Genomic DNA, 13,809 nt, shown 5'->3' on the forward strand with positions numbered 1-13,809 from the left:
TTGCTTTAATACATGTGTACTGATATTATACACGGTCACACTGTATGGATAAGTGATTGTATGCCTGCTGTTGGACTCTCTTAGTTTACTAGCATGTAACCTAATTTGTTCTTACTGATGACTACAATGTGCACTACAATGTGCATTGTATTTAATCAAGAAAAAGTATTAAACAAGAAAAACAAAAAACAATCCAGATACAACTTTATTCCATTAGGGCCAGGAGGACGTTCAAGTAGAGTTGCCAACACATTTCGGGTGTTCAAAACACGCCCCCTTCATCAGGGCTTTATGAGAGAAGTAATTTATGTGGACTACTATCCCTGCAGCTTGAAAGTTTTATATTTGTGTTTTGAAAGCAGTACTGCAGGCTTGTTAGCCGCTGGTTTGCTGCCTAATGGAATAAAGTTGTATCTGGACTATTCTAACTGGTGTGGTGGTTCAATTGGTATATCTACTGTGTTCACTGTCAAGCCTGGGATACTGTGGAGATCTTTTGGATTACCGAAACCGCACACGGGTCCAGTGCTTTCTTTCCACACTTTCCAAATATCTGTACCTATATAACATGGTGCATTACTACTGGTGATGACTTTATTTGCTATTCTTGCAATGAAAAAACATATCAAGGGCAGTGAAAGCAGATAAAGCATTCTGTAGAACATTTTGCTAAAGCTATTTCAGCCTTTATTGATCCTAGCCATTAGTGTTCAATATTGTATAAGATGTAGAAATGAAATATGCAAAATGATTTCACTGTAGCTAATTGCCAGACTATATCTGATTCTGAAAGCATTTGTTATAATTAAATGTTGTCAAGACAGTAACCTCTATTGACAACTTTAAAGCAGATATTGTGTTTCAAAGTTAAAGTGACCTTACAGTGTGATTGCCAGTATGAGCAGGGAACAACGGCCATTTTTATGAAGCAGAGAATCTGAAATTCAACAGCCTTGCACCGCAGGTGAACCTGACATTCAACACACATTCAGTTTTTCAATGAGAGTCAATGATTCATCACCAGTGAATGCTTGGTGAAAGCCATATTTAGTGCATCTAAATATGCCCCTATATTTTGTAAAGCATAGTACTTTTTCAGTGTCTGCATTAATTATCGTGCAGCTTTTTATGCCATCGTCCTATCTGATGTAGTAATTTCATACATATTTCATTATTATAAATAGTTTTGTGCTATTCCTGTACCACTGTTTCAACAGTTTTAACAAATGTAAGGTGTCTTTAGAATGATGGAAATTTGTATTATGCAATTGGAATTGCTATTTTAAACAGTTTGGCCTATTTTTGAAGCTTTGCCTGTTGTAAATATGACAGCGCTATATAAATGATATCATGGTGTGAACATAAATAACAAAAATAGGGACAACTGAAGATCAAGAAGGCACCGAGGGATTTTGCACCACAAGAAAGGGCAGCTCACAAAATGAGGGACAAAGGTATGTAAAACAAAACTGGAGAGAGGAATAGTGGTTGTGATTCCAAGCATTCAGATTGTAGAATTCACTAGCAGGTTACAAAATAAATATTCATATCTAGGGTTGCACAGATACCAAGTACAGTACTCGGTACAAGTACGAGTACATGTACCGATACTTTTGAGCTCCAAGACTAGACTAGAGAAAAATTCAAAAATTAGGAGGCAGCTGTCATTTGTAAGGAGCAGACGGAGCTCTTGGGATTTGTACATCTGTTTTAATTTTTGTTTTTATAAATATAAATAAAGGGATGCACAGATACCAGTTTTGCGAGTACGAGTACTGGTACTTGCCGAGTACTTACAAGTATGAGTACTGATACATTTTTGTTTATTGTCATGTGACGTGTCATTTTTCTAAAACAATACAGATTAATGATTTCAGGACAGTGGTGGAGTGACAGAGCCAGGTCCCAGCTGCAACCACTGCAACCCTGGTGGTTCTCATGAAAATGCCAAGTATCTGCACTGGTACTCGAAAAGTATCTGTGCTATTCATATCCGTTGCTTTGGACTACACCTCCACTTTCCTTTCCACAATGATATACAGACTGTTCTGTTTTTTTTTGTAGTAATGAAGGCTTGGCATAGAATGCTGTATAACAGCAGAGGTAGCCTTTGTTAGACAGCAGGTTGTATTGGAGCTTACAATTGAGAGAAATCTTAGAGGAAGAAGCTACACATTTGCCACGGCAACAAATTTGTTTCTTTTCGTTTTCATTTGGATTTTTCGTTATTTCATTTTTTGGGATCCGGGTCCAAAAGTCAATTTGTTTCGGGATTCTGATTCAGACGAAATCCACATGTTTGTTAGCGGTAGTATGTACAAATTTTTGTTCCGAATAATCTTTCATTGCCGCAAAGTGACATTAGAAAAAAGGAACATTTCCTTTTGTTTAATGTCACTTTGCTGCAACCAAAGTTCATTCTGAACGAAAATTCGTACAAACAAAAATTTAGATTTTTTTTTTTTTAAGTTGATGCTTAACACAATAAAACTTCATTCAGGAAAGAAATTTGGATGCATCTGACATTTTCATGATTGGAAATTCGTGTTCCTTAGCATTCGTTATTTGGAAATTTGTATGCATCCGAATGTACAAATTTCCAAAAAATAGTGCGTGCACACTTTACCGGAATGCAGGAATGTGCCAGAATGTGCCACGCATTTGGGTGCCGGTGATCGCACCGCGGGTGGGGGTGGTGGCTGCGGTGACATTGAGTTTAATGCACAGCAACTCCCCCTCCCGCCCCAAAGTGAGCCGGCTGGGTTGCGTTCCAGTCTGTTTCTGAGGCCGAACACACTGCAACGCACTTTTGATGGTGTGACAGGGCCCTCAATCCTTTTTTAAAGATGTGATTTTTCTTATAACATAGAAATTACATATGTCTACTAACACTTACAATTTCTCTATTTTTTTCCAGTGTTATGATTACACTGATGGAGCTGTGACTGGAGACCTATGTGAAGACCTGTGTGTGACAAAGAAGTTGGTTTATAAACATTGTCTATATTACCACCGGGGAAAAAAGGTTATACATGCTGACTGGCAAGGCAATTCAATCATTCTCAAGTCAAAAAATGATGCCTTTTCTGAATTCCAGGCTCCTGTCTTATCAAATGGGCCAGATCCTCAGAGTCCATCAGACACTGAATTGCTTGTGATGGTAGCTTTGGAAATTAAAAATGCTCTGGGTTTGGACTTACCGAACAATACTATAATGCCCATTTGGGCTGAAAGGAAGAAGCAGCAGAACTGGAAAGTGGAGCTCGCCAGTATGTGGTCTTTATTTCAACAAGAAGAGTACCTGCTCTTTAACTTGTTACAAGACTTTAGCAGACATGTCCTACAGGTCATTGGAACCTGTGGCCACTTCTACGCAGTTGAATTTCTGAGTGCTGGACACTCTTGGAATCAAAATATCTTCTCCTTAGAAGAAGTGGTTGGTCAGTGCAAAACAGGTGAGGAAAAGATGAACGCTCTCCTTGATATTGCCATCAGTTTCTTACATATGGTCCATCAGTTTGATACCGAATTTTCTCATCGGCTCCATCTTTGTGATGTCAAACCGGAGAACTTTGCCATTAGAAGTGATCTTACTGTAAGTTTACTTTGTTTCTATAACAGAACTCCAGATACAGTTATTACACACACATACACTCACCTGAAATAGTACTACACAAAAATATTATATAACCCCTGTTTTGATGACAAAGCAATGCATAAAAGTATGTATATTTACAGTGGATTGTCTATAACTTGTCAGCACATTATACACTGTATGACCACCATCTTGCAAATGTGTGCTCTATATTGTCCTAAAGCTCAAAAGATAAAACATGTAGAGGGTACCTTAAAATGTCCATGGGTAGAGGAAATGTGAGCATGATATTTTGCATCAGACTTGAGTAAGACGAAAGCAGAGGGATAGCCATGCTTTATGCCTTCATATATATGCCTGATGTCACAGTTCTTGGAAAAATAACACCAGCCAGTATATAAAAAGATTTTTGCTTTTGGGGTACAAGGTACAGTATGTACATGATGGGGCTACATGGCATGTGAAGGTAAGAATGAAGCCATACAAGGTACAGGACAGGTTAAGCCTAGACTTATGATGGTATGAAGAACACTACAAAAGTGTTGGTGATGTATCAGGTTTTGTTGTATTTTGTGTTGGTGACATTTATGTTATATGATGTCTTACTGACTCCTTTATGGCTATGGTCCAGTAATTTTAGTACACCATTTGCAAAACAATACCTGAAAACAAAGTAAATAAAATGAAAATGATGAAATATGAGTTTATTATTTAAGTACGTATTTCTCTTTTTTTTTTGTATTTGGCCTTTTCCAAAAGGATATTACAATCAAATGTGAATGTTTATGTACATGAGGACCAACACATAATTTGTCTGTGGGAGTTTAGATATGAATATTTTCATGCCTGTCATATGTTTTAGGTTATTTAACTGGAAAAAACAAAGCAGCAATAAAGATACCTTCAGGCTCAAAAGATCTCTGTATCAGATTGATGCATGTGTAATGATGTAATATATTGAAGCCCTTTGTTTGTAATCCAGAGATCCTCATCTACACATCTTGGGTTCTGGTATGTTAAGTATACAAATGGGGCTGGCAGCTAATTCTGTTAAGCTGCAAATGGTGGTGCACAGAGGGCAGAAGCATGCCAGTGCCTTCATTGTGTAACTGATCTCTTGATTGGGGGCATGTACAAGCACAGGTAAGGTGGGTAAGCACATCACTATAATCCAGAGAACTAGTTATCCTTTAGTTCATTTGTCAACAGAAGAACTGTGATTGGCAGGCCAGGCTTCAAGATAAAACCAGCACTGCCGGTCATTTGAGAGCTTCTCACAGTTGGAAGTCATAGTAAGATAGAAGAGCATAGAGAATAATCAGATATTAATGTCTGTAAAAGTATGTCTGTCTTCTATTTAAAAACATTTTTTTAAGTAAAAGTAAATAACTTACAAAAACATGATTTACTGGCACTGAAATTTCTACCCACATATGAAATGCATTGGAAACCACTATGCACAAAAATGAGCTCCAGGAGAGCATAGATGCAATCATACTCTGCATACACACAGCCATTCCTACTTTTCAGAATATATAGAAGATAAAATAGTTGCATGCTGATGGTGAAGTCATGGTCGATTTGTCCACTTGACTTTTATTAAGCCATGAAGCTGCAAGCAGCTAGTATTCCACTGCACATAATTGGCTTACAAGAAAATGTTCTCATGTACTCATTGGAAATGTACTAACTTCCTCTGATCTCCAGGGATAGTTGCAGAATAAGAATGTGTCCCTGGAAATATTCATGCTTGAAAGGTTCTTGGATTTTAAGGTTGTGTACCACAAATTTCTCTAATTTCCTGAATGTTAGAATAATTTAATAATATTAGCTGAAATGTCTTAGGATTGCTTGTTGAAGGGCGACATGTGAGAAATTTGAATAAACCAGCTCAGCAACAAGGTGTCCAGGAAAATTATTTTAAAATGGTACCAACTGTATAATGCTGTAGATGACAGTGAAGTACAGTACGGTGTTACCTCTTAAGGAACAACAGTTCGATAACCTAATTTATGATCTGGAAATATATTTCCAAGTTATGAGCACTAGGATTCCCTACACTTGCCATTGTTGTATATTAGCGTAGAGAACAGATAGCCTGCCCTAACCCATTAGATGGTAATGGCAAAATCAATAATGGAATTTAAAAATTATTGGATTATTTTCCTACCACTAATGGTATTCATAGTTATAAAGGATAATACTGCAATATTCTTATTCAGGGAAATGATCCAACTGCCTTTGTGTGCTCGCAAAGGAATTTTGTTTTTCCCCGTAAGGCAGTACCGGTCTCAGCTGCTAAGTTGCTTTTGTTTTGTCATCTTCTGAACTAAAACTGCAGATGTTGGAAGAAATTAAACTAGATGTGTTAGCCTATTTCTACATTATTATCTTTATCTATGTAACTTTTTGAAGTTGGTGTCAGTAATTTAAGCACAATAATTGGCATTGATAATTTTAGTTTTCTACTTGAAAGTTAAAAACATGACATGTCAACATAACTATATTCAGAATGAAAGAGGAGCAAATAGATAAGCCAGATTTAAGATCTGTGACTAAAAAGGATGATTCGTAACCAGAGGTTATCCAAAACTGTGAGCTAATACATCATACTTATCTCCCTGGCTTGCCACCATGTTATGCTGCATTTAAAATGCCATCCCTTTTCTGTACCATCTATTGAAGAGCCCAATGTCCAAAAGCAGCAGCTTGTTGTTTTAGGAAGAAACATTATTTCCCTTCCACTTGAAGCTCCTGTCTGATATTCAAAAGCATATGGAATAGAATAAGTATAACAGGGGGTCTGCAAGTTTATTGCCTCCCCTGCTGTAGGTATATTAACCCATATGCCCCCTCCATCCTTTTCTTTTTTAAATAATAAATGTTTATTAAGAGTTTAGTACAGGTAACATAAAAGACAGGCAGACATAGGGATCAGCGCAGTTTCAGGTCATGCAGTCACAGCTCTGCATGAAACACAAACATATAACAATGCATATATATGTGTTCGGTTCAAGTATCCATCACATACAGTGGTAAATATGTAGATCAAGTCATACAGAGGGGGGTAAATTTCTAGTTTCTATAGCTACTGAGCGCATCTCACCCAGGAGATATAAAGGTAGCTGCGATCTCCCATCTGGCTAGACAACACTAAAGGGGGACAAAAAGGAGGAGAAACACATAGTAACACGGGACTCAAGGGACAACACAATATGGGCGGGGGGCGCCTGCCAGGCGGGGTGCCAGGCTAAGTAGGAGAACAGATACGGGAGGGTACTTAATGGGGAGGAGAAAGGGGATGGGGGGCTTCCACCGGAACCAATAGTACATCCGTCACCCTGGACGGCCCACTTAGGTATATCAGAGGCAGTGCACTAGTGCAGTGTCAGTCAGGAGGTCCTTAGTACGATCACAGGGTCCTAAATGCTGCTGAGTCCATGTACAAAATCCAAGGGGTCCACAAAGTAGCGCATTGGGGTTGACGCTCATGTAGAGAGGCCGTCAGTTCTTCAAAGCGCATGATCAGACACACTTCCGCAATCCAATCCTGCACGGTCGGGGCGACCACAGTGTTCCAATGTCGCGGCACTACGTTTCGGGCCGCTGCCAGGAAGAAGCGGAGTAGGTCCCTCTTGATTGAGGCAAGGACAAAGAAGCTGCCGATGCTGGCTCTCGGGGTCCGTGTGCGATCCGGTCTGGTTCCCTGGGCTTTCTTACCCCTCTTGGAGCCCATGACAGGCGGTGATGCGGCGCTTCAGAAGCGTTGCCCGGTCCTGTATTGCGGAGCTAAGGACGAACACGTCCGGCTGCCGCCATAGATAAGCTCCACCCCCCCTCCATCCTTTTCAGCCTTCACAATTGGCGAAGGGGGGTGGGGGTGACATTAAAGTTGGATTTTCTAGAGAGATGTAAAAACACCATTTAATACAGTTGTATAATCATTAAAAAAAGTTTTTTTTTCCCCATAGAACTGATGTACGTACTTAAATCTATGCTGATATCAGACTCCACAGCAAGCTAAGCTAGTCAGGGTTTTATTGCTGTGCTGTCTGTAAGCATGCTGACTGGAGGGTAAAGGAAAGTGAACACCTCATCCATACTGTATGCAGCTACTATTTGGTTGTCCAGGCATGGTCTAAAGGTGGGTCCTGGATAAGACTAGGCTGCCTAAATCCCATCTCCAGGGAAACAAAAAAGTACCCTTGCAGTGGGGCTACCCCCACTAAGAGTTCAGTGCTTATTTTTGTCTAGGGGCTGGAATAAAGCAGTTCTACATACCTGAACCCCACTCCCTCAGCAGCTAGTGCTGTCCTGTGAGGATGTCCCTTGGCATCCTCACATCTAAAACAGGTCCATGGAACCTGCAGTAGAAGTGATGATGTCAGTGGTCCTTAGACCACTGGAGAGAAGGGGAGAAGAGGCTGCAGGGACCAGTCTAGCAGCCTGGAGGGAGCCAGCAGGAGCAGAGATCAGGTAACTAAATCTATTTTACTCCAGTCCCCTAGACAAAAATGAGCACTGAACCCTTGCAGTCCCACTGCAACGGTACTTTTTTTGTTTGGCCAGAGATAGGCTTTAACTGAAGTAGTCTAAAGAGAGGCCCAGGAAATCCTTTGGCATGCACAACAGTTCGTATATACAGTATCTATTCCAAACTTTTATTTTTCATTTTGATCATTTTTTTTGGCTTGTATCCAGCAAAAAAGCAATTGTTACCTGTGCACAAAGTTGAAATGCACCATGAAAAAACAAAATGAAATGCAGTAGGAGCTGGTATATTGGGCTTCGTGCAACCTTTGAAGGTGGGTCATAATGTCCACATTCCCTGTGATGTAGAAGTTCTACTAGTGTACAGAATACAAATATAGCAAACACTAAAAAATGAACTTCAAAAGTTGAGGTGCCCTTGGACCCTGCAAAATGATCACAAAAGTCTTCACTTGTACAAATATCTGCCTTTAATATTGAAAGAGGTCTACTTAAGTAATGGGATTATAAACACATAAATGTACCTGCTGGACATTTTCCGATGTTAAAATAAATACATGAAGCCTTTATTTAAACTACATTGTTCTGTTGGCACATTAATACAAATCTAGCTAGTGCAGTTGGATTAATTTAACAGCGTTGTTAACTTTTTAGAAGTTGTGCCAGTGTCAAAGTTTAGCTGGCTCACACATTAATGATGACTACATAAGCTTTTCTGGTAGTATTGCAAAAGATCAAAACATAGCTCTCCGTTTCTTGGTTCCTTATCCACACCCTACAACTTTGCTTCTCCCCATGCTTTGTGAGCAACAGTCATCTTGAGCTCAGTTTTGTTCTAGTGCCATGAAAAGAGAAGGGAGTATGTCAGTGTCTGCTGGCATGGTCTGGGTATGCAGAACCACCAGCATTACGGGCAAAGTGTAGCCAAGAATTGCCTCTCTTTATTATTCACCCACATTAGTGGAAGATTTTAATGTGAGTGACTAATGAGGAAAGAAGATTCCTGGCAACAGTGATGTGATGGTGGTTCTGTGAATGTGCCCCTGTGTATAGGAGTTTTTTGCACTGTACCAGCTGCAATGTTATAGCAGACTGTTAGCTCTCCCTTTGTGAGAAATGGAGGTGCTGGATCCAAGTATAGCTTGATCACACAGCTGAAATATTAACTAAATTGAAGTGTAAAGGGCTCTGGTTGGCAGGTCATGGACATGAAGAGCCCTCTAAGGAATGCCTTTGGTGAATTTCAAGGGGTGCAGAAAAAAAACAGGAGTGCCAGAACAAATGTTGAAAGACTATGAAGAGCTTATTTCATCATTCTCCTTTTTTTCTGTACCTTTTGGTTTCTACTGCCTGGCATGATGTATACCCATGTTTCTCTATCTTCGTAAAGTATGTACGCCTTTATAAAGCCAATATTTTTAAAGCAACATCAAGGGGCTTACAGTTTCTTATTTAGTTTTTTGCCAAAATTTACAAAGAATGTAAAGCAGTTGAGAAGAATGTCTTGTGCTTAAAATAATTTCTTAGATCCATTGTTATCTACTAGAATTTTATACTATGATAAATTTTCTTTAATTGGTAGAAGTAGCTCTCACAGCTGTATAAAGTACTCTGGGCTACATGAAACAGTGAGAATCTGTAGTCTAAATGCTTGTTTAAGGCCTTGTTGATGCTTGTTATGCATGACTTGCTTATTAATTACACTAAAACCTGGGGAACAAAATGCCCGTTCAATGAACATGGTGACATTTCTTAGTGGTAAGAATAACTTTGGATAAAACTAATTTCTGTTTGGCAATTTCCCAATGGTTAGGTTTATGTGGTGTACAGCACAGCATTCAGAGTACAGCAGTGAGATGTACAGACAGCACAGAATATTGACCAGGTGACCCTGACGGGTATGGGGCTTTTCTGCACCATCAGTGCCCCATCAGGTAGGGCACTGTTTGGACGAGGTCAAGTTGCTACTTCCTTGGGAAGCTGGTAAAGGAATATATTGGACCTTTTATCCGCTTATTATAATGACCAATACAGGCTGTTAAAAGATTTTTTTTATCTCTCCCTTATGAAAATGATTTATTAAAAAATATAGATCCAGGTCTTCTATCCTTATCTGCCCCATGTGGAGTCTCCTCTTCATTCAAAAATCCCATACAAAAGATTAAGCAGATTTGCCTTATGTAGAATAAAGCCTGCATGACTAGGGGTTGCTTCTGAGGCAAAGGAATGGATACCTGCTTTTAGACTGGTAACATAGTGTGCCTGGAGTTGGGATTTACATGTGGGGGAGTAACATTCCCAGAAATGTAGTCATAGTAGTAGTAGTAGTAAATGGTTCACAGTTTATCATAATGAATTGGTTCATTCATTCCATAAGAAATTTCTTGGTTATTTCATTTTAAAAAAAATTAAAAGGGATGAAGCATAGTAAAATTAAAAAAAAAGCTTGGATTATAAAATTAGGTTGAAACTTTAAAATTTCACATAAGCATTAATGTTAGTTAATTCCAAAACACAGCACTGCCATATACTTTTTTCACCGAGAGCAGTCAAGATAAGCCAAGTATATTATATAATACCAAAAGAACAGAAAAAATCCATAGGGGTTTTAAAAGTACCCTTTGAAACCCATATGGATTTTTTCTGTGTTTTTGGAATTCCAAAACACAGTCTTTCTGTTTCCTGGGTGACAACTCCCTCCCAATTGTTCTCCTGCATTGTGATGCTGTCACATGTGGCCCTAGTGGAGACTAAGGGACACATTTGCATGACACTGCACATTTATGGCCCAGCAGGGTCACTATTAGGAAGCAATCCAGAGCATCCAAGATGGAGTGTGTAAATTTATACTGGAAGTGAGTGGCTGAAGGAGACTAGAGGAGATAGGCAGCACTGGGATGCACAAAAGAGATAAAAGGTTAAAAAAAAAATAATATATATATAGATCTATCTATGTACAGTATATATATAGTTTATATATTTTATATATAAATAAAAATCATGCAGTCAGGCTTTAGATCTACTTCCAGTAAAGGTTCATTACTGGTTTAGAACGGTGTAGAAAGGTTCACGTCCATCTATTCTTCTATTCCACATACTGTTTTGATAGGGATCGGTTTTGAATTGAGCACAGTAAACCTATAGTGAGAGGCAATAGAAACTGAGAGATGCCATAGAATAAAATGCCTCCCAGGAAGGCTAGGTGGTCGAAATACCATGAAAATACATTCCAGCACATTGCAGGAGCATATTCTTGTGACATCACAATAAGGCACTGTGCTGTCACTTGTGCCTCAGGAAATGGAAAGACATGGGGATTTAAATTTTTCTACAATAAATCATTTTTGGCAACCTTGTGTAAGAGTTTGTAGGAATTTGCTTGGGGAATGGGGACTGTCATTAATTGCGGATCTTCCATTTTCATATTAGGGTCCGCTAGAAGCTTTTTCTATGTGAGAGATAGTAAAGAGCTTACAGTGGGTGTGTTTGGCAACATATCTTCTGCATTAGATGAAAAGGTTTCTGAGATTACATACTGCCTACAAAAATATGTGGGTGGACTGATACTCCACATTAAGGCCTGGGAGATAAATGGAAACCATGACCAGGTAGCATGTCTCCCCTTTATAAATTTTAAGGCTTCATTTTCAATTTCAAAGTCAGCATATGGTTAATATTTTTTTTGAGGCATTCCTGTTCACAGTCTGGCTTTCTTTGGGTGTATCTTTAGTGATGTAGGCCCTGCACTCAATATTTAGCTGGTCATAGTTGGACATATCAATAAAGGGTACCTAAGGTCAAACATTTAAATAAATATGTATTTCTATATTGAATTTCCATAAGTTCTATCCCACGCCTAATAACCATATCAATCTAGAAGTTTGTAAAGTTTCTTATGAAGATGCCTGTAGGATGCACTTCCTCAATGCAGTGACACAATGTCACTCAGCCCTTTGAATATATACTTCCTTGTCTAACAACTCAACATCTGAACAATGTAACATTATCATTGCTTGCTGCAAGAAATGCATGATTGGTTATGTAGTCTTGAGAAATTGAGATTGCATCACATCAAGCAGCATGGAAAGAGGAGCAAAGCACACTGGGAATCCAGGAAGGTGTTGAAAGTGATGGGCAGACAGGAGGCAGCACTCACTACATAAAAGGGATTTTTTAAGTAATCTTTGATTGCATTATCAAAAACAATTATAGTATGTATTCCTTTTACAATACTGATGTTATAACAGGATAGTCTATGCTGTGATGTTACCTGTACAATAAAGCAGATGAACAATCATGGTGTGACTACTGGCATCTACACTGCCAGCAATGCATATGTGATCATAAAAATTAGCTTTTGTCTGGGAAGTTACCGCCTCGTATCTTCCTGAGCTGGTCCTGGACCATCTAGTGAGAACGTTTATACATAGCATAATACTGTATGTATGTACGTGAACCAGTAGCATATACTGGGTTGGTAGAAAGGTTTACAATAGTATCTTTTCTCATTGGGTTAACAGTATTACAAATCACTGTTCAAGCCTGTTCAGTGTGCAGTCAGCTGCGAAATAATAGGCTCACCCTTTCAAGAACACAGTGTTATTGTGCTGAGCTTTGTTTTAAATCATTCATTGCAGAACACTTTTCCCCCTCTAAAATCTCTTTCTGCAAAGTATGTTGTCTTTTTCATTCATTATGCAGTAGATGAATGAATATTATCATTACATTATATTCGGAGACAAACATTCTTTGCAATTCTGCCTCCAAACAAAATAGCTAACTGTGTAACTTTTGGCAGAGATAAATGGCTTTATTTCCTTAGTCAGCTTAAGGCTCCCTGCAAGGTGTTTTATGGCTTAACAGGACAGCCTGAGTTAACCTTATTTGCACACAGCTGTGATTAAAGCAGATAGTATACGTGTCAATACACTTCTGATAAAAAACATATCTAAGCCCAAAACTTTTTCTTAAATTCTGGGTAGTGAATGGGAGTAGTGAATGGTTAAAACCCCTGTCAGTTTGTCTGGTTGTTTTTTTTTTTTTTAAATCTGTGTTCCATTGAGTTTGGGGACACAACAGGAAGTGAGAGGCAATCACTCCAAAGTGAGACTAGTGCAGTGGTGTCACAAGGGGGGAGCGGGGGGTGCGGCCCGCACCCGGGTGACACCATTGGAGGGGTGACACCAAAATGACACAATCATTTTGTGCCCCCCCCCTCTGAAAAGTCGGGCGCTCGGTCATGGACTGAACGCCCCACAGTATCAGGAGAGAGGAGGGGACCCGGCGGCATACCTTATCCCGCCGGGTGACTGTCCCCTCCTCTCTCTGCCGACGGCCATCTTGGCAGGTATCGGAATATTGCCGCGTGTGCGCGATGATGTCATCACGTGCATGCGCAGTGACGTCTCGGCGGGGTGACACTCGGTTACCGCTCCGGGTGTCACCCAGCCTCGGGATGCCCGTGGACTAGTGTCCCCATTGGAAGATTTACACTCTCTTCCCTGGTGCAGCTCACAATTTGGGATATTTGCTCACTTTTAGACCCATTGACAATGGTCATCAAAGAGAAAGGGTGAATCTCGCACAGAAAGCAATAAAAACCTGGAAGATATTCTAACCTTTCCCCACTTTAAGTTTCCTTTTACAGAAAGATTACTTAGCAGACATTTTCAACATTTAGAGAGCGATAGAAACAAGATGGGTGCTGTATGCTTTGCTGTATC

At 39.5% G+C, this 13,809-nt stretch overlaps 1 protein-coding gene across 1 annotated transcript in view; it reads left to right on the forward strand.

Annotated features, from left to right (window-relative positions):
- The window catches only part of FAM69C (family with sequence similarity 69 member C), a 54,278-nt gene that overhangs the window by 21,588 nt on the left and 18,881 nt on the right, over nt 1-13,809 (forward strand). Inside the window, exon 2 of the mRNA XM_018571093.1 lies at nt 2,918-3,595. Coding sequence (XP_018426595.1) covers nt 2,918-3,595 — 678 coding nt within the window. The remainder of the gene's footprint in view (nt 1-2,917; nt 3,596-13,809) is intronic.

The sequence above is a fragment of the Nanorana parkeri genome, unplaced genomic scaffold (assembly GCF_000935625.1).
Source record: "Nanorana parkeri isolate BGI_ZX_2015 unplaced genomic scaffold, ASM93562v1 scaffold1672, whole genome shotgun sequence".
Lineage (NCBI taxonomy): Eukaryota > Metazoa > Chordata > Amphibia > Anura > Dicroglossidae > Nanorana > Nanorana parkeri.